This window comes from Melospiza georgiana, chromosome Z (genome assembly GCF_028018845.1).
Source record: "Melospiza georgiana isolate bMelGeo1 chromosome Z, bMelGeo1.pri, whole genome shotgun sequence".
Classification (NCBI taxonomy): domain Eukaryota; kingdom Metazoa; phylum Chordata; class Aves; order Passeriformes; family Passerellidae; genus Melospiza; species Melospiza georgiana.
Window position 1 is genome coordinate 57,867,350 of NC_080465.1, and position 22,865 is coordinate 57,890,214.

The 22,865-nt window shown below is 36.0% G+C and overlaps 1 protein-coding gene across 4 annotated transcripts in view; it reads right to left on the minus strand.

Annotated features, from left to right (window-relative positions):
• Positions 1 to 22,865, minus strand: part of FER (FER tyrosine kinase) — a 158,547-nt gene that overhangs the window by 94,229 nt on the left and 41,453 nt on the right. For all 4 annotated transcript variants that reach the window (XM_058043459.1, XM_058043461.1, XM_058043460.1 and 1 more), the window contains 4 exons: positions 20,604 to 20,741; positions 19,654 to 19,773; positions 13,861 to 13,983; positions 10,284 to 10,473 (listed from right to left, as the gene is read on the minus strand). In XM_058043459.1, coding sequence (XP_057899442.1) covers positions 10,284 to 10,473; positions 13,861 to 13,983; positions 19,654 to 19,773; positions 20,604 to 20,741 — 571 coding nt within the window. The remainder of the gene's footprint in view (positions 1 to 10,283; positions 10,474 to 13,860; positions 13,984 to 19,653; positions 19,774 to 20,603; positions 20,742 to 22,865) is intronic.

Here is a 22,865-nt window from a genome sequence, read left to right on the forward strand (position 1 = left end):
AAGCAGACCAACACACAGTCACAGCTTTGCATACTAATACAAAACAGCCTAAGAAGAAAACAGTTGCATTTTTGTCAAAAAGCTATCTCATTTGCCTGTATCAAAACTAGTCTAAAACAAATCATTCCTTCATTAATGGTACTTATGTAGTTGTCACATATTACTGTGGCCTGGAACTTGAATCATCACTAAATGAGCACAACCACATCATAGCAGGATCCTATTAGGTAGGAAAAGTTTATAATTCCACTTGCAGGTTTGTCTTTCCCCACCCCCTACAGAGAAAACATCATCTCCGCATTATGCTGTAAGAGCCAACAAATTAACATAAGAAAACTGAATTTATATCAGCTGCACTGAACTTTGATTTTCCTTGAGGATGCATGTTTCTCTTTCAGACTAACAAAGTACAAACCTAAAAGGTTTTTAGTTTTTTTAAACCCAGAGCTACCTTTTTTAGTCTTATGGTTTTATAAACCAGAAGTTACTTTTTTTTTGTTTGTTTCATTGTTTCTAGCTCAGAAGTTACTTTCAAAATTTTTCATTTTTAGAACTCTCTAAATACATCTCCCCTCACTTAAAAGCCATGCAAAATCTGCATCATCTTTCACTACAATTGTCTATGGCCAGCTCAGTCACACCAGCTCCTTCTGTACTGCATTACACTGAATTCAGTACAAAAATCAACATGTTCAACTGCTCTAAACAGCAATTACCACAGAAGACAAAAATTTCAGGTTAACATGATACAGAAACTGTCAAGACTGTCAAGCATCTCATTTGAGCCCCCCAAACCAATATATTTGTGTTTCCATTTTATTTTCATTTTTACAGGAGTTGCTAAGTAAATGCTACAGAGGTTTCCAGAGTGAGATAATTTCAGTTAGGTATTGTGAAAGTCCTCATTGTTACAGAGTGCTAGCAAAACTAAGTAAATTTAATCTAAAGGAGAATGACAGAAGTTTGTATTATACATAAAGCCAAACATTAAGTGATTTTATTTCATCTTAGTATTCATAGCCAAGATCTAGAAACAAAACAAGTCATTCTGAGGCACATCAGAAACAAAAAATTGCAGACATAGCTCAGGTATACTACTTGTATACTTTTCTTGTATATTATATATATATATATATATATATATATATATATATATATATATATATATATATATATATATATATATATATATATATATATATATATATATATATATATATATATATCTTATATATATTGTATATTTTTTTATCATACCATATAGGCTGTGATTTAGCATTCAATTTACCACAGTGGCAACATGTATTGATGAAGCCACAGTCTCACATAATTTCATACTGTCTCATGAAATTATACTGACAACTGCTCTGTCTCCGGCCCTTTGTCCTGCATGAGTCCTACATGATTATGCGGTAGGTTTCTCCAATGCTATGTTTGGTCCTGTGTCCTGGACAGACTTTGGACCAACACGGTAGCCTTGTCCTCAGCACTGTCCCTGACCTCTTTTCATTTTGCTCCTTTTGATAGGACTCCTAGGCACACTCTGACCCTGACTAAACACTCTGCTGCCTCTTGAGCTGCCAGTGTCAGGCTCTGCCACTCTATCCTGTATTTGGTTTCTTTCCTTTTTTCCCCTCTAGTTTTACTAATCTATACTCTAGCTTCTAGACACCATCAAATCTTACTTTCTTCAGAAACTTGACAAAAAACATCAGATTTAAGAAATCATTTTTCTTGCAGAAATATTTTGCAGTAACTTCCAGAAAACAACCTGCATTTGGTCTACAAAATCCTACAGTGCTCTAAAAGTAAAGACCTTCAATAATTTTCCAAGAATTACAAATTTCCACGTATCTTGGCTGTGATACTCCAAGCTTTCTTTCCTCTAGGACGAGGATATCAGTTTCAGAAACTCCTGGATATCTGTTATTTTCTTTGCGCAAATGCCACTGACTTTATCACGTTACCCTAACACAACAGCCAAAGAGAAATTAACTTTCTGATGACCTGTTTCTATACTTCCCTTAAAAGAAATTGAGATAAGTATCCTGGAATTTTTTGACAAAATTACAGTGACTACCACTGTCTCACACAGAACTTCAATTTTCCCTACTATTAAAGACTATTTTGAACAAGGAAAAACCTCAATGTCTGTTGGAAAGAGGGCTTCACCTGTTTGAAAACTAATATCCAGTGCTCTTCATGGCCTAGATTTCCAAGACAACTACATGTGATTGGCAGACTTGAGTCACAGCATCATGTCACAGGCAGGATGCCTTAAGCAATCTAAAATCGGGCATTAGTGCTGATGTTCAAGCACCTGCATCCTAAACTGGCCAGAAATGTTTTGCATCTGACTGCTAGATGATCAAAAACAAAAAGAAAGGATTATCTGAAACATGCTATTTCACTTACCCCACTGTTAAAAAGCAGCAGTAAAACCCAAAAAAATAAAAAGAAGAACAAAAAAATAGCTCTGTAACCTGAAGACAGTGGTCTGAAAACTGAATTGCCATTCTGGTTTCTCAAGTCTGTAGCAGGCAAGAACTTCCCCACATAGCAGAAAAAAAACCAGAAGCTAAGCATAAAATCATACACTTCTATCTGGCAGAAAACTACCAGTGACACTAGATTAAAAACATAAATCCTAATTCTAATAATTATTTTACAGCAGACTTTAGGAGTTTTAGAAGCATAATAATTGCCTTTAAGGACAATGGTATTTTTAATCAGGCACTTAAAAAGGAAGAGAGAAAAGCAGAGAAGTGATTTAAAGCAGCCAAATTCTATCATATTACTTCCTGTGCATTGCCTAGAGGCTATGAGAAGCGAGCAATCACACTAATTCAGTCCCATCACTATGAAAAAGATGAAAGAAGGCAATGATGATGATTCTGGAAAAGAATTACTACTTTTCTCCCAGCACACAGAGAAACATATGCTGGATACTACTATGTGATTTCTGTTTGAAAGGAAACTTAAGGAAACTTCTCTGTGAGGCTTTCTTAATCTACAGAGAAGATTCATAGTGAAATAACAAATCCCCAGTGGGTATGCAGTTCTGAACACTACTATGGTGAAGCCTGCTTCCTCAAGGAAGAAATGAAAGGTCTTGAAATACTTTTGGCAGCTCAAGAGAGGTCTAGGTATCTCAAGAGCTTATAACTCTCCTTCATACAGAGAGAGTAACCTAATTCTGCACTTCAAATATTCTAAAGAGTCCTGTTTCTGTGAATGATCCACCTCCTTCAATTCCTCAAAAATTTTGCTTATACTTCTAATTTTCCCCAAGACCAAGTAATTTCTCAACACATTTCTGATAGATAATACGCTAACCTTAAGAAATACTTAAGTTCTGAGCCTTAGTGTGCGAACTTAGTCCAGCCTTTTACTTCAAAAGTCTCTAGGCATGTTCAATGGCAAGAGTCTTGACAGCTCCACTGACCTCTTATCCTGTAAATTCCGGACAGTCAGTGGGACAAAGCATGACTTATTTTATCTGCCTACTACCTTGTCATCTCCTTTTGTATTGTTCTTCCTCCGATATATGTCCATCAGCAGTTGAGACTTAAAAAAGAAGCTAGAATATATTCACTAAGAGAGAAAGATTAATAGAATTCATCTTCTCCACACTTCCTAACAGCATCTGACATTTGGGACACTTTTGATCCATGTCAAATTCTGGCTGTATGCCAGAAACACAGGTCCAAGCCAGCAAGCTTGGAAGGTGGCCATAAACAAAACTGAACTTCAGCTGTCCAGGCAGTCACCAAATAAAACTGTTTATTTCCAGGTCTTTAATAAATAGATAGGCAAAAATTTCTAGAGCATGACTGTACTGGCAGCAATTCCTCAGCAGAGATTAAAATAAAATAAAAGATAAGGATACCAAAGGCTGCACAGACTAACTCTGGCTCTGAGTCTATTGACAAGAAAGTTAAGATTTTGCAATAACATTGTGGAAGTGTACAAGATTTATAAATATATAAATCAAATTACTGTGAAGGGCTCCCCTACCATGCTCTAATACAATCTTAGTTTTATATAAATGTCATGAGCCTCAAATCAGTAGAGAATTACTTACACAGATAAGGGAGATGTTTGGTGATGCACTACAGAGCATAAGAATGTATCTCCTGAATCAGTAAGAAAAGTGACAAATTTATCTCCACAGTTCTGCTTTCTGCAATTGCTGCAATGGCCTGTCTCAGAAGGCAATCACTTCCTTGCATCTGTTTCAAAATAAAGAACCTGCATAGTCTGACAGAGCAGGGGAAAAGGAACCACCAAGAGTGTGGTACTTCTCGTAGCAGATTACGTTTCAGGACCCCGCGATCCAACATCAAAAATGTATGCAATGAAACATCTTTAATGAAATCACAAACTCATGCAAAGCCTCTCTCATACCTGTATAACTGACAGTGAAAAAATCAAAACATACAAATTGATTAAATTTGTCAATTACTATTTTAGTGAGAGTTCTGAACACATTCTCTTCAAATACAAACCTGCAGAACAAGAATCTGGCAATTGATTTTAAGATCATACTAATTAGAGGACCATGTCTTGGATTCTAGAAAGCAAGGATGGAAAGATAAAACATTCACATTAGGTAGAATAATTTACAAACAAATAAAATAGCACTTCAGCTCTGTTTCATGTATTTAGGGATTTTTTCCTTGTGTAATGACTGAGATCTAATTTTTTCATTACCACAACCTTCACTAAAAGCTGGCTTATCTTATTTTTAAGGCAATCACTAAGGATAAGGTCTCTGAAGCCTTTTAAAAAAGAATAACAAACAACAAAAGTGATTAGATATGAGGTGAACTTCTGTGGTATTTTTTCAAGCATTATGCTAGAACAGATAAAAGCATTTTCTACTGTGTACAGTTTTAAGCCTCGAACTCTACCAGCACAAGGCATTACAACATCCCAACGGCTGTACCATGGTGCTTCAGCTTGCTTCTGCCCTGGGTATCTCTCCCGAGCTCATGCTAACAGCTTTGGCTTATTCAGACATAACTAGTCTTCTGGCACTGAGCTCCACCTGCTGACAAGTCTCTCAAGTGTTGCACAGCTTGCACACCAAGTCTCAGTTTTGTCAACCAGCTCCAGGAAAATGCTGCAGTGTGCAAAATAAATCTACATGAAACACTTCTATGGTGAGAACAGTATTTAATTTCAAACACATATTCTTAAAAGTCATGAGTTTATGCCTTCATAATTTTTTTTATCATATATGGAAAAAGGAAAAGATATGCTAAAGTGGTATAGAGATTTCACTATTTGATTGCTACGCAAAATTAATTACTATTTTATATTAACTGAATTTATTGCCTGGTTTAAGAACTCCCAGAAGACTCCCCATCTAGTAACAATTTCCAAGGCAATACTGATGTTGTAAGTTTAAAGCTTTACCATGAAATGCAAATTATCATAATTGTATGTAATTACCTGAGTAAATTAGCTGGTACTGCAATATTCAAAAATTAATGATGTTTTTATTTCTAATCTGATCATCAGACATATTAAAGTTTTGTTGCTGTTGTTTTCTTCATTTGAATTACCATGGACTACTGCCATGCTTTGATGATCACATCAACAGCAAAAATATACCCTACGTAACTCAAGACAAATGACAGGCCAGACGTCCACTGACTGAACACCTAAATGTGGAAAAGTTAGCTCAAGTAGCTTCCAGTTAAATTTTATGAAGTGACATAATACATAACACTTTGGATACTACTGAATTTTTGTCAAAATATATCTATTACATGGAATAACCAGCTTTTTTTTAGTATCTTCATACTTAAAGTACAGAAAAAAATGTGAACTATAAATCTCCCATTAACATAGTGAATGGCATAAAAGCATAACTCTAAGGGGCTAAAAAACAAGATTTTAAACTTCTAGTGCCATCAGAATTATAATTAAGTCTGTCTTACATGGATAAGTCAGTAGAAAAGTATAATTGCTAGTAACAATAAAATGTTTCATTTTTCCATATACAATGATAAAACTGTTAAATGCAATGTTCAGAAATTTTTGTTTCACTCCATGATATATCCTGATTGAAAAAAAGAGAATGGTTCGGCGATTTCCTTTTTCCCTTAAATGAGTGCATGACTACCAATACACAGCAAATATACTTCAAAAAATATATTGACTAAAGCAAACCATATGGGAGACACTAACACAATACAAAACTTCCTACATTTAATGGAGGGAAAAAAGAACATGGAAACTAAGTAAAAACACTCACATAACATTATACTGTCTATAAAAACATATCTAACAGCATTTCAGAATTTCACTTTGTGTTAGTATTCTATTATACCGTCACCTAATGTAAAAGAAGGGAAACAAAACAATTTGCAAACTATTCCACCATGAAATTGGCTCTATTTATATGATATAAATACTTAGGAGATATGAAACAAAATTGCTTCACATATCCGTCTTTTATATTTTAAATTACAAAACAAAAAAATTACTTGTGAATTGAGGACATGAAAATTTGCTCCATATGGATGCTGACAACACAAGCCAACCATGATTTTCTAATTGTTAAGAAAAAGAAATTGCAAAACAAGTGTTTACAATTAATTTCTGAACAGTAATAAATAACTACATTCAAGTGTATCAGAGTGACATTTAGATGAACTGCTCTCAGAAAAAGTGGAGAAAACTTAATTTATAGCCGAAGAAACAGTCATCCTCTTGAATGAAACCAGGATGAGCAATCACCAGCAAGAACATTTAGTTTCTGATATTTTACAACCCTGTATTTTTAAGGAGTTTTACTAAAAAAAAAAAAATCCCATTTTAAAAATCACCACTATGTTTATTTACAGAAACAACCCATCAGAGCATTATTTTTCCATCTTGAGATATAGTCAAGACTGCCAGATCAGGGTGACGCCAAACGTAAGCACAGACTGTTGGAAAGAAGAACACATCAAGAGCAGCCCCTGCAGAGAGGGACTCCAGGGTGCTGGTAGACAAAAATGGGCTGACACCATCCACTTGCAGCCCAAAGGGTCAACCACATCCTGGGCTACACTCAAAGCACCACGAGCAGCAGGATGATGGAGGTGACTATTTCCCTCTACTCCGCCCCTGTGAGATTCCATCTTGAAAACTGCACGCAGGTCTGGGGTCTTCAAGACAAGAAAGAGATGGAACAATCCCAGAGGAAAACCACTAAACTGATCATAGTGCTGGAGCACCACTCCTATGACAACAGGCTGAGAGAGGAGTTGTTCAGCCTGGAGAAGGAAAGGAAGATCTCCAGGAAGATCTCACTGAAGCCCTTAAGTACTTAAAGGAAGCTCATAAGAAAGATGGAGGCTGACTCTTCAGGCTGGCAGACAGTGATATAAGGGGAACCAGTCTTATTCTAAAAGAGGAGAGGTTCCAGCACCTGAGCAGAGTCTTACCCTGTTGGAAACACAGCTCTGGCACAAGCTGTGGGAGAGGAGACGTCCCCACTATTGACAGTGACCACCCAACACCACCTTAATCCTCTCTGCTCCATTGCAGGGTGACAGCAGCAGTCCTCTCATGTGCAGAGACAACAGGCTGACTACTTCTGGCTCACTGGAGCAACCAGCTGGGGAATAGGCTGTGTGAGAGAAAAATGCCCCAGAGTCTGTACTACCCCTCAGCACTTCTACCGTGTAGCTCAGGTGTAAGGACTTATCCAACATCACAGGCATCAAATCATTTAACAATCACCTCAAATCCCTTCTCAGAAAGCAAGGACAATATCAACAGGCATGCTTAGCTCCTGTCTTTTTTCAAGTCTAAAAGCTGCTAGAATTCCTTACTGAGGTGCAGGAGCTTCTTCAGGTCCGAAGGGAAAAAACAGCATAAGCAGCAGAATGAACAGGGTCCAGTGCAGGCTGCAGTAGATCACAACCATCTCCTTTCTGAGGCAATGTGCTGATCCCAAGGCAGCCTCAGTACCAATGGCCTGCATGCAAATGCTGCATCCTGTATGTGTAAATGCTGAACTTGACTTAGCTGTGCAAATAAACATGCCTGTTTTCAGTCCCATTCAGTCTCCTGTACAAGACAAGGACTTCCACAACTGGCACCCAAAAAATAAGAGTCCAAGAGTGGCTTAGCCCTTCTGGCAAGCTTTGCCTTGAAGCAAGGAAAGTGGTAATTCTGCACAATTTATTCTTCTGATGAATCTTAACATATCACACTTCATGACAGGTCGTCTCTTCAAGGTAGCTTGAATAATCTGCATTATTTTCATAAAAGGTGAAGGCACTCTGAACTCTCAGATAACACAGGCCAGATGGAACTGCATAAACTAGAGCAAGTTACTTAAAGTACACAAACCATGTTAAAAATGAATGTTAACATTATCTCTGGCATACAAATGCATACCTGATTTATTTTTTGAAGTTGTCTTAACAGTAAATTTTACCTACTGGCTTAAAAAATAAAACAACAAAAATCAACATTATCCTATGTCAGCTTACACAACATCACCTTAGTGTGTTAAATATTTCTGCCTCCTTCTGTACCAACTTCCTGATTCTGTTTTACCTTCTCCCTGAGAAGCTGACCAGACTGCCTCTCATCATTAGGCCCCTTTCTAATTGCTCTCATGGCTTTTCTCTGCAACCTTGCATTGAGTTAAAGCGGCAAGATTTTGTAAATGGTGCATCCTGCTGTAGTGGAAGGTGTTGAAAGGGGTTGGAACTAGGCAATCTTGGAAGTCCCTTCCAACCCAAACCATCCAATGGCTCTGTTCGCCCTTCCCCTGCCCTCCTGCAGAGGCCACCGTGCCCTGAGCACAGAACCAGCCACCCTGTGCCATCTGCCCTGGGGCACAGCGGGCCCATCAGCGGCTGCACGGGAGGTGATGAGCCCTCTCACCTTGAAGGTGAGAGGTGACACAGTGCTGGAGGTGACACAGTGCTGGCAGCGATGGAGCTGCTGTGTCTCTGTCCTGTTGGCCCCGTGTAGGCCTGTACTCAGCACACAGGATTATTTTCTCCCACTCAATGAAACAGAGGTTTAGACACCAGAAAGCAGTCACCTTCAGTCACCTTGAGCTGAAGGGGAAGAGTACCACTCTTATGACTAGACTCATCATCTCAACTAATACTAGCAGACACTAATCACTAACACTACTACAGGATATGGTATTAAGTAACTAACAAGATAGCCTGCACCAAAAAGACTACAAGCCTCCTAATCTTTTGCAATCATTATCCTGATCCTTCCTTTCTCTTCATCTTTTTGTACTTTTTTAAACTCCTTCTAGGTCACGACAAGCATACAAGCTTTGTAAAATAATGTTTTGTACCAGTGTAAATGAGAACCATCTCATAGTGCCTGGTAAATATTAAACCGCAGTGGAAAAACAGAATGCTGACAATCAAGTATATTTGTAGAATGGGAATCAAACAGTTCCACAAATAGACAGAGGAAGAAAAACATCTCTCCCCTCAGAAATAACTATTTAATTATCATTTCACAGAGCTACTGCCCCACGGGCCAAAAAGAATGTGAGGCTAAACCTCAAAGAAAAAAAGTCACAAATATCTCCAACATGTCAAAACTAATCCACAAAGGCAAAAACTGTTTGCCCCTTCAGTAAACAGGTACTGTTTGTTTGCCTTTTTATTTGACCTACAAACTCTGCATATAGATGCGCACAACTGAGAGAAGGAAGCCACAGAAAATATCAGCAAAGTAAGGTACTTATTTAAACTATATGAGGTCTCATCAGACAAAAAAAATCCTTTTAATTATTAAGAGCATGTAAACACTTAAAAATAAGTTGTAAAGAAACCAATGTTCATTTCTGTTTGAGACAAGAGTAATTACAGTACATAACATTAATTTTTCTCAATTAGATAACATGTGCAGCAATTCCAAGAGCTTTTGCTGTTAATTTTATACCTACAACTGTAAATTTATTTCTTCAACACAGCCAAGGAAATTACCAACAGCTACGCAGTCACATATACTAAATCTATGTAAGGGTTAAGACTTTTCTTTGTTAAACAGTGTAATGAAAATCTAAGCATCAAGTGTAGAGAAGACGAATCCAAGTCCTCACAGACAGATTGTTATGCATTACTGACACTTAAAAAGAAAAAATATCATGCAACTGAACTTCTTGTCCAAACAAGTCCCCAGAAATGCAAAATGAAGCCCATTCACTTGAAATCACCTCAGCTTGATACTCTGATCCCAGGTCTGAAGTACAATGGCAGGCCTACACAATTCAGTAAAACAGATGTAAAACTTACCATAGAAGTCACTGATCTGGCATCTTCTTCATAATTCACTACAGGTGGTGGCTCTTTCCCATCATTCTCTTGAACCTTTTGTTCCAGTAGTTCTTTCTGGGCTGCAAATTTTGCCTCAGAGCATCTTAATTGCTGGACTGTTTGCTTAAGTTCTTCAAGCGCTTGCTTTTGGCTCAGCAAGAGTACAATACTGCAAAGAATAATAAAAATTTAACAATGTACATGAATCAAAATAGTCTCTTCGCTTCATAAAATCTGGGGAGAAGAAAGCATGACAACTCCTCAACATAATCATTTATTCAAAGATGAAGCAATTCTAGAAAATTTTCAAAGCAACAAGATAGTAAAAGCAAACACTCATTATCTCTCTCTATCAGAAAAAATAATGTTTAATAAATATAGGTAGAACTCCTGCTTTCATCCGATTTTGACTGAATTGATAAACATTGGGGCTCCCCCTCCCTTGGAGAACAAGTAAATTTTAGATAATGATTTGAAGTGATGAGAAATTCACTCCAATCAATGTAGTTGTTGCAGTAATAATTTGCAATATTAAACTCCCCTCACATCCAGTATGCATTCATATGGCATCACATAAGAGGTATCTGTTTTTTCCTCTGCACTGTAAGTATTTCTGGACTGGGTTATAACTGTCTTATGAAGCTAAATAAATGTATCTTTATGAGGAGCTAAAAGCAACTTTTCATCTTCTGCTTATTTTTATAGTTCTTCTCTGAATACCACTTATACTCGTGAATACTTGAGACAGTTGAGATTAAATCATATTGAAGGACACGCACGTAGAGTATCTGCAGGTACCCAGTTGACTCTATCGTCCCAAACAACTACCAAAACCAAAGACTGACAGAAGCTGCCTAAGAGACACTATCACTCACAGTATAATACAGACACCCTTATAAGCACTCAACCAGTGCCAGTAATATGTGGTCTACAGGAGGTGCTGAGTTCTCACAGTCTACAAGAATAGATGAAGGAGGTGAATGGACCAGAACTATGAAGAATGAGGACCATATGAAGAAAAATCACAGTATTGTGTTACTCTGTATCTTCAGGATAACCCCTTGAAGACAAGCCCTCTGCAAGCCCTACCCTTGAAGAAAAAAAATAAAGGCAAAAGTAGTTCATGCAGGGATTGATCCTTCACAAAGTGATGCTCAGTCAAATGGGTACTCAAATGGGTTTCAAATAACAGGGGAACCATATGTCATAAAATCCTCTTTGGCAGGGAAAGATACAAATTGTATTGATACAGGTGAATATTACATCAAGTCAGTAATAAGCAAAACTCCTCACTATCAGCAAAATCATTGTTCATCCAAAAACGGTAAGTGTGAGGTATGCAGACACAATTCTCAAATCTGAAACTGAGATTTGGCATAGACTTGCACATATTTAAATGCATCAGAGAAGCAAATGAACAACTATTCTGAAGTCATCCTGAAGATAATGTGTTTTCATCTGGTCTCCTTTAGAGAAAAAGGACATCACCATGTGAAAACAACAGGTTTCAACCATCAGCAAGGCTTTACGTGAATACACACTGGCTGGGGTAACATCCCAAACACAGAATGGTTTCAACTAAACAGGACACAGCAATAACATGACATAATAATACCCTGAAAAGTCACTCATAAGCTAGTCGCTTTCTGAACTGTGGCAATATGGATTACAATCTGATTTGGTTTCCCAAATCCAACTTTCAGTGCTTGCCACTCCAGTCATGCATGAGGAATTAGAATCTATAAAATAATTTGCTTGTGGCTTGCATGAGTGTAAACTGCAAAGTTCTTATTGCTAGTAATAGCTACAAGCAACTTCACAGAGTGACATCTTTTATGAAGGATCCCCGCAAATCACAGCTACATGTGAGAAAGTGGTAAAAAGGTGTACTAAACCAAAACCTAAATATTCAATACGCTATCATGTTTTAAGGGCAATTGGTATGTTTGACATATACATATATAAATAAAATACAATTAAAACATTTTCTGTGTTGAAGGTGATATCATCATTTGAAGATGGAAAGGAATATTAGTGTGGGGACAATAGTACCAAGATATTGTCATAAGGTATGACCTTATGCAGTCATTTTTAAATCCAATGCTACAGTTGGACAATATATTTCTGGGGACAGTAAACATCCTGAAATGTCCTGATCAACTCTGCACTGCAGCTAAAAGGTGAAAAGGGAGTTTGTTGGAGGCAGGCATGATCAATGACAAATCAGAACAAGGATGACTTCAGGGAAGCCTTCACTGTACAGCTACACATCTAAGCCAGATTCCCTGCCTTTTAATAAGAGAAACAGGTACTGGTGCAATTTGAACTGAAATCATTTTCTCAATATCACAAACATCTGCTAAAGGATCAGTCACAGAAGCCTTCACACAGAAAGAAACACAGTGAGGATCTAAACTTTTTTCAGGGAGTGATAACTCGTAATAAAGCGATAGTGAAGGGGAAAAACCCAAACAGCACCCCATTAAACTCAGCTACTTCAAATATAGTTCAACCTTTAAGTAGCATACAGCGAAGAAGACAGGTCAAGAACCAAAAATTGGAAAACACACTGTGAGTGCATGGGAACTTCACCACAGAAAGGACACAAAATATCTATTTGAAACACTGACAACAGATACATAAAGTTTCAGATGATAATTAAATGTTTCATGTGATGGAACAATGTGATACAATGTTTCGTGTGACAAGGTTCCATCAACAAAGAGCATCAAGACTTTTTCAGTAAATGAAGGATTACCTAAAGGACTTGCATTCCAATTCACTACTGGTACTGTAAACAAATATTTATTACCAAATTAGTAAGATTTAAGATTGATTGCAACAAGAATCAGAAAAATATCACTACAGACAAAAGGTTTCTTTATCTGTTGTACCGACAGCAGTTTAGAAGAGTATGTGAATATTTTTTCTAACCAAAGGTAGAAGAATGAAATACTTAAATATGTTGTCCAGGAATGATTCTTTATAATAATGTTTTATTTATGGTGCACTAAAACACTCACTAGTGTTTCACCTTTGGCATTTACTATGCAGTACTACAGGGTATGAGATTTACGTACTTTACATTTACACTTCTGTAAAGGAAATGCAAAGAAGAATGAACTTAACCTGACAAGCTGCAAACATATTACTGCATAAGAAAGTCTTGCACAAGGCTCTGAAAGCCTTTCACAGAATTACACCTCCACAAGGAATTCTGCCAAACAGAGAGGCAACTGAACTCACTCATCTTCTTTGAGCAAGCTGAATTGAATTAATGAAAGGTCCAGCTCTTGAGCCAAAAGTTCTTGCCAAACCATGGCAATTACATTAAACTTACGGAGCTGCACAGCTCTTCAGTGAGTTGGGGTCCGCAGTGGGCAAGGTTTATTTCAGAGACAAGAAATTAACTTACCGTTGTTTTTCACAGTAATTCCTAAACACAAAGGCAGAACAAGATTGGTGAAGATTATTTCTTACTTAAGTTTTAGGAATTGCATTATAGACATTTTTCCCCATCAAACTATTGTATTTTGAAATTTAAATTTCAACTTACTCAGATTTCTTTTCACATGTCTTAGATGACTCTTCTATTTTTTTCTCTAGTTCCAAAACAAGTTCCTCTTTGCTCAGAAGGGTTTGCTGCGTTTGCATAAGCTCTTCTATTACTGTTTTTAACCTGTAAACAGATTTCAGAAACCCAGCCTGTGAATGCATAAACTGTGTACATTGTAATCTTTTTCCTGAAGACGTAAAAGAGCATTATTTTTTAGATTATGTTACTCAGTGCTTAGTGATAGTTCTTTTTTTGTGTGGCTGGACCTACACGTTGCTAATCTGTATTGTTAGAGATTTTGTGTGAGCCTCTGTATACACACAAGGTTACAGAATGATCTCCTGTCTGCAGGTTCTCCTATCAAGAAAATATTTTTCCAGAATATGTGATGAGTTCCATGAATTAATGCCTTCCTAATATATTGCTAATTTGTGAGATGCTTTAAGAAAGACAAAAGCTTTCTGACTCATAAAAAACGTGTTAAATAAATACACAGAATCAGTAGCTGGGTTGTATTTACTTCTAGAAATAGCAAAAGTACAAATGATCACTTTCTGTTGTAATACTGATTGTATCTTCCTTTACAATTATCCTTTTCAGGTTACAATCTGTGGTAATGGTTAATTAAAAGTAAAGTACAAAACCACTCAATACTAACAGAGAAGGGATATTACACTTTAAATCTATTACTAACAATTCATAATTATACTGGTAAATACTCCAATAACAAAAAGAAAGTTCCATGAACGTACAACACCATTTGCATTCTAAACAATGCATGTAAATGGCTTACATAATGACTACTTCGAAAATGTGTATCAATCAAGATTGTTAAATCAGAACAATCTCTTAAAGATAAATAAGCATATAAATCTTGTTTCCTTTTTGTCATTTATCTATACATCTTAACCTATCTTAATTTATTTTCCCTATATTTTCAAGCCCAATTTCAATAAAATTACTGAAGTAAAAAGTGGAACACAAGCAAAATATATGTAGCAATTACCATTGCACAGATCTACCGCCCAAAACCATTCCAGACCAGGGAGTGGTACACCCAACTCTCTAAATATCTAGGAGGCATATTCCACACGTCCATATATGCCAAACTGAGTTACTTGATTCTAAACACTGAATCAAGTCCTTGCTTCCCAATATATTTTATACAATGTTGATTATATATGATCTGTACCCAGTCGTGTACGTTACTCTAGGAGACTAGAACCACTAAAAAAAAGCCATAGAGTGAATGATGAAGATTTATTTCCCAAAAGATAAACCTTCCACATGTGTTTGAGATAAGATAAATACTTAAAACATTTCCCTCAAAGTAACATCATCACAGCTCTGCTTTCGATATACATTTTACCAGTTTTAGGCTGTCAAAATCTCTATGCTGAACTTCTCTATATTTCCTTATACTGGGTCTCCAACTTACTACCAACTAACTTTTTTATTTTAATACTTTGCTAAAGAAAGTAATTTTTAAAAATTTAAATGCTTTTTAAACAGCTTTCTAAAAACAAAATTTTAATCAATATTGTATTTGCTTAACAACTGATTTACAGGAAGCACATGTTTAATCTAATGATCCAGCATCAACAGTCATGAAATTAAAATGAAACTGATAAGACTTCATCAGTAGAAGGAATGAGTATGCAGATACAACATCTTTATTATTTCACCACTTCAAAAACACTAGATGTTATATTTTATATTGCAATATCAGATTGAAACATTAAGTTGATGTAGTTCTTCCTGAAACTTCTGAGATACTTCAGAAAGATTTTTATTTAACTTAGGGAAAAGAAAAAGAAGCTACCAGGTACACCAAAACTACTTGCCTCCTAGCACTTCACATCTATTCTTTGTTTAAACTTCCATTCAAACTGGCTACAGCTGACAACTCTGCATCTGTCTTGTATCATCTTGGCCCTTGTTTACCAAAGGAATTTTCTTGTGGTGTTGTATATGCCTTATGGATACAATCAGTTTACAGAAGGGTTAGTTACTGTGACTTAACAGTTAATCACTGTAACACTTGAAAAATCACATAATGCCCGTGCCTGGAAAGCTTCCATTTCTATTCCTTTAGTTTTAAGCTCTGTTCTGCTGCAACTATCAATTAAAACAAATGCTTGATCTTAGAGAATTCATATTTCAGAAGAATTAGACATTACTATGCTCATTGATCAGCCTTTAGCTGAGGTTGCTTCCTCTCAGCTTTTAATGCTTCTCTTCTAAGCATAAACTCTTACCCTGCTACACTTTTCAGAATTTCTCAGTACTATTTAGTGACATCTATGAATATTAATCAGGAGACACCACAACTCATTCTTTAGAAAGGTTAGCTAGTCAACGCTGACTTTCAACTACCTCCCTTTGTCAAAATTTTATTCATAAATATAAGCTCACCTTAAAATGTAAAAACCAGTTTTCTCATCATGCTCCCTTAAAATACACATTGTTAAAATGATTAAGCAGTTATGTAAGCAAAGCTGTCATTTTTTCATTGCATAGTCAATAAAACAGCTGATTCAACTAAATACTATTGATTATAAATCAATATAAGTCTTCGAATGTTTTAAATGTTTGTGTAATAAATCCGTCATGTGCATTTATTTTATTTGGTAGATACTGAAGGTAGTTTTCCTCTGCAGAAACATAATGCAGCATTTTAAAGCTCCAAATCCACGATTTTAATGCTGAAGATAAAAAGTCAAATTTCTATTGTTTTGTCATGTAAAGCTGACTTTTTAAAAGTCATCAACTATGGATAAATGATGTAGTACACTTCCCTTGCTTGCAAATGTCTCATCATACACAGCTGACAGAAATACATGTTTTTTGGCTGCAGTGGCTTTAAGGCAAGATATCTAAAACACAGTTAACAAGAGCTATGAGTAAAGACCAAGTTACCAAGAACTATAAAAAAAATGAAGTGTTCTGACCTGCATTAAAAAGCAAAAGGACAAACAGGATAATAATAAACAGTTTTTACAGTACTGTGGGACAGTGGAGCTTCATATATAATCTGCACTCCCTACTATATTCATAATAACCCAAATAAAAAGACAGTTTGAAAAGTGACAAAGAATGCTGATCATATAATGTTATTTGAGGTAGGGGGAAGGCTGAATGTGGAAAATAAAAAAGGATTATTCTGGACCTTATGACACTCCATACCGGGGCTGTCACTTCAATACATATGGAAATAGGCAAATATGTAGTGAGGAAAAAATAATCCAAAGCTTTATTTATGTGGAGAATGGAGCATGGATCTAAAATGACCACTACCACTCAGAAATGAAATCTTGGAGATACAGTTGGTGATTCCCTGAAAACACTTGCTTGATGACCTGCTCAGGTCAGAAAATCAAACTGAATGCTTCTCTAGGATTTGTTAAAACCAAAGCAGAGCAAGAACACAGAAAACCTTGGAAGGCCTCCCTCTAAACTCTCTATCTGGATTACCTGTGAAATTCTAGTCATTCATCTCAAAACTAATATAGCAACCTTGAAAATATTCAAATAAAGACAACCAGACAGATAAAGGATGAGTAAGCTTTGTGAAAGGCCAGATTAAAGCTAAAAGATCACTCTGAAAAAGAGATCACAGAAGTTGAACAGAAATTTACATTATCATAGGCAAAAAGGAACAGATTGTCTTCTCTTCCAAAACAACAGATTAAGAACCATAAAATGGAAAAAGATAAGAGCAGGTTCACAAAATAGAAAGTTAATTTCTGGAATTCCTTGACCAAAAATTCTATGGACAACAGATACCTTTACACAGTGAACCTGACTGAAAAAGATCACAGAAGTAAAGTACTCCCAAGGATATTATAAACTACCTCCACAGCCATTAAAGACATTTATCTCAAAATATTTCAGAGGTTAAAATTATGGGAGGCTGAGGAATTAGCATTATATGATCATCCTGGCTTTGTTCTCTCAACACTTTTTCCCAGTTATCTAACATGGGAATGAAGAAAGTTGAGTGTCTGTCTTTGGTCTGACCTACCAGGGCTTAACTGTCTTTCTCAGAACCCTAAATATATACCAGAAAGTGAACAACTTAATGACAGCAACACAAAAAAGGGCTACCTGATTTGTGTTCCAGAAATAATGCTACACCATAAAATTTCTCCAATTTGCAGAACCATTTCAAGTGGATGAATGGTTTGCAAGAGAATACTATGAAAATTGTACTGAATATATATATATATATATATGTAGGTAAATATACCGACATACATTTATAACAAAATTATATACTTCATCAGAAATGTTAATTAGAAAAGCAAGATTTCATCTCTTTTATTTAGATATGCTGCTGTCATATTTCTAAACAGTTGGATACAAAAGACAAGCCAAAGGCAGAATTAGTAGTAGGAGGCTTAGTATTTATATATTTCTTGCTGCTGTGCTTACGTACATCAAGATGTACATCATCTCAGAGTTTAGGCAGGAATAATCTCAATACAGTAATGATGTAGAATATATTAAAAAGAGAAGCATGTTTAAAGGAATTGGGGGGGTTTAATTATCATGGAATCTTTTCATAAGATAAAGCTTCTTCATGATTAAGAAGGCAGATACTTCATATTAAAAAAATATTTCAGTACTTACCAAGGGAATAGATTTACAGAAAGTAATCAAATTATACAGAAAAAAAAGAGAGGATGATTAACAGCCTTAAAAAGGAATTAATAAAATCCCGAGTTTCTGTCATGTTGAGAAAACCTGGGGCTGGAGAGTAACCTGCAGAAGACACTGCTATACGTTTACATTTGAAAATACTTCACACTAATTTTGGTTTTCAGAAAAGCCTACAAAAAATAATGATCATAGTTTGATTAAGGAAGTGAAATTAAAGAAAAGAAAACTAAATGTAAAAATTCCCACAATATGTCATTGATGTCTTATTTGCATCAGTTTTACTTTATAAGGGGAAAATATTTCAAATAAGTCTCACATGAACTGAAATACAGTAGACACAGCAAAACATCAACCAATGAAATTCTAAATTTCCCATTTTTAATGCATGATTAACAGTTGCAATCCCACAGATGACCATGCAGGACCATTTTATGTCAAAAGTTGAGGCCAATAATATACAAATATAATACTCTCAGCAGTCAATTCATTCCCCATAACAAATGATTAAAGGAGAACTTGGTAAAAGTAATGAAACTATTTAACTAGGCAATATATTAAGAAAACACAGAGAGGTAGTTCATCACCCCATATAGCTAAAAACTGTGAAACTATACAACTGCTACATCTGTGTTACTAAGTTAATGTACTCTAAAGGTTACAATAATGAAGCACAATCTCCTTTAGAAAACAAAAGCGAACACTTAAAAAACAAGATAAATTTATTCATGAAAATTTTCTACACGGTGATTTAAATCACTGATCACATAACTCTACTCAGTGATTTCATCAAAATATTTTGCTGCTTCTTCTAGGGTAGTGAATGTGGAAACACTTTTGGGAAAATGAACCAGCACCTTCCCAAAGAGGACTCATCATAGATTTGGGGCATTTTATTAACTGGCACCAAGAATTGCATACTTCGAAAATAAGGACAAGTTTTTGAGGAGACTAAGGAGAAGGATTTTGTGCAAAGAACAGTACAACCAGAATGGGAAAGAGTCTGTACCCTGAAAATACTACAAATAGAAATTGGCCCTTAAAAATGGAGACACAGCCATGCAAGGATCTAAGTGAGCATAGATATAACACAGAATAGCATTTCCAAAGGATGAAAGATTTGTAGAGACTTACATGACTTGCAGACTTTCTGCTGTTAAATTATTCCACATGATCTCATTAGCTTGAAGGTTTTCATTTTCTTCTAGTAAAGACGTATCAAACTCTATTTCTTGTTCAACAACTTCTGATGACCTAATTTAGTAAATAATTGTTATCATTTAAAAATCAACATATATCTTTGAGAGGATCATAGAGCAGATCATTAGGTTTTGAATTATTTTTTAACTAGATTATAGCTAAAATTATTTATGACATATAAGGATAGATAGCAATTGGATACATATTCTTTTTCCTGTAAAAAAACCATAATTCTAAAGTCTCATGAGATAAAACACACTACAGTTCTTTGAATAAAGTTCACAGCAAAATCAAGACTCTCAAAGACTACCAATGTGAACAGGTGCCTGTTATCTGCTTCCATCACAAACCTGCACATGATGACCACGAATTCACAGATAACCATAACAAGAAGAAAACGAAAGAAATCTTAGAGCTATTTTTTCATACAGTAAAACAGAGTAATAGTTCACTAAATGGGAAATACACTTTTTAATACACGCAGAGCATGTGTTATCTGCATGCTCTGAAGTCTCAACTTGCAATAACTGCAGAGTTGACTTTAAACTGGAACAAGTTTAAAGTTTAGCCCAGAATGCAAATTGCATCCAAATAAACAGCAAACTGGCTCACATTGAGTCTAGACTGCAATGTGTAGTCTGCTATCAGTATCAAAGTCCTGGCTATTCTCATGTAACTGGAAATTTGTTTTTATAGAACCAGCCAAACAGATTGTTCAGCCAGCTTTCTGTATCTGCAAAGTAAAACAATTTTCAAATGAGGATGAAGTTTTACAAGAAACAAGGTAAAAGGAATCAAACAGAAACAAATTCCTCTGAGCACTTAAACAGTTGGAGTTTTCTGCAGTGTTTTCTCAAGAAGAAATATGAGATTAAAATGCTCACCTGTGAGTATCTATGAAGTCATTATACTCAGAGTTAGGGTCTATCTGTTCCACTGAGGTCTGGATCTCTTTATGGACATTCACAATCTCTTCTGTTACAAGACTGGTGATTTCACTATACTCATCCAAGATCCCTTTTCTAGAAAGGAAAAAACAGTCTAGTGTATAATATGGCACTGAAGGCACAGATGGCATTGAAGATGCCTCAAATTTTCTATTTGTTGTTTTGACAAAGTCTTGTTCCAGCTGGCTAAAAAGGGAAAAGTATGACAATATATTATTCAAAGAAACAAACAATCTATCATCTGAGGAGTTTCTTCTACAGGCTTAGGCTGGCTCTTAAGACCATGCTCCTTCTGTTGATCTCAGTGCACCAACACACAGCATAGCCAAACTAAAAACTGGAGAGATTACAAGGAAAGGGAATGTATATAGTTCAGAAAGGATGCTCTTCTTCACAGAGGACTTGCCACGCTTGTTATAACCTACACTGAAAGTGAGAAACAGCCACTCACATTAAAATTTCAGAGGTTTTCTAAACTTCAACAAACACAACAAAGGACTGAATCAGGATAAAGGGCAGCGCTGGGAGCATCGTCAACTGCCAGAGGCTCATCCTCAAAATGCCTGCTCCACCTTTTATACCCCTGGAGGTCCCGTCAGCCAACCCTGGCCCCTCTTGAAGTCTGTCTGTCAACTCTTCTTCACCATCTACTGGTGGAGACTGCTTTCTTGTAACCTGACTGAGGTCATGTGTTGTCATGCAACAAGCTTTTCCATTCCCAAAGGCACTATACAAGGGGCACAAGTGCACACCCTCCCTCCACATGAACCCTGACAACCAAGGCTGTCCAATGGCAACAATACAGGAAAAAAAAGGGGACTATGGGGAGAACAGAGGGTGACCAAACAAACTACTATAACATAACCATACATCAACAAAAAGTTCTCCTAACATACACACAATATTAATCTCTTAATTGTGAGAACCAATCATCACATTACCCATTCAAAACACTGAAGGTTTTCATGTTTCATGGCAAAATATATTCTGGCATAAGGCAAAATGATTTACAGAAATGTGTGAATTTCCTTTCAACACTGGCTTTCCATCCTGTTCTAACTTTTTTATGTATATTATTCGTCATTCAGACAAAAATAGGCATAAATCACAAGTAAGTATACATTTACAAGAGGAGAGAAAATTAACCAAGAAGTTGCTGTGAGAAAGTACAAGCCACCCAACCTTGTCTTCATCTGCTTTCAAGAGTGGGAAAAAAGGAATGGCAAAGGAAGAGGTGGTATTGTGACACTACTCTTGTTTAAAAACATCCAGTGACACACACTCAGAACACCTTTCAGTTTTCCTTCATCATGTACCTTCATAATTATTTCCTATTTCATTTTTATCTCTGATAAACTTGTTAGCTTGCCAGGATCTGAAGCATGGTGGCCACTCAAAAAACACTAATGAATTTTGGCTAGTCAAATATGCAGAGGAAAAAGTGTAAATGCATTTTTTCTGGATAAGATCTCAAGTTGTGTTGCTCTGTAAAAAGAGAATGGTGTGATAGGATTTTTTCAGTGCACTAATTCTGAGCAGAAAGCAGGCAAGAGAAGGCATTAAATCTTGTCTTTTTCTGAGAATATGTGTGTAAAAGTTCCAGAAAATACTTCAAGGAGTGTGATGAACAGATAGATGAACATCAACAATAGCAGTGCCATATCTTAGAGAATCTATATCAATTACAATGACAAAAAAGAGGAAAAATATCATCAGCAATATTAATCTATACTTTTTCAGGTCTAAAAAACTAGTTCACCTGCAAAATTAGGGTTATTGAGGAAGATTTGCTTCACAGAGGTTGTAACACTAAGCTCTACACCTGAAATCAGCATCTCTATATGAGCACCAAAAAAAAGTTAATATCATAGAATCATTTTCCAATACATTCAGAACTCACAAAAACTCTATGTAGTGAAAAAAGTATTTTCTACAGGTTTTTACTCCAGGAAGAGTAAAGATAAGTTCAATAAGCTCTTGTTCCATCATAAATTTTCTCAGTTAATTATTACAGCTCGTGATTCTAAAACAATAACATGAATTAGAGCACACATATTTAACTGTAGCCTTTTGCTGTGATCTTACATATAAAATTAAAAGGACCATACAGGGAGTACTACAAAGCTTTACTTCAATACCAGCCCCTGAAACAAAAAAATTAAAATGTTACTGCACAGGGAAGCTAATGATGCCTGCCCC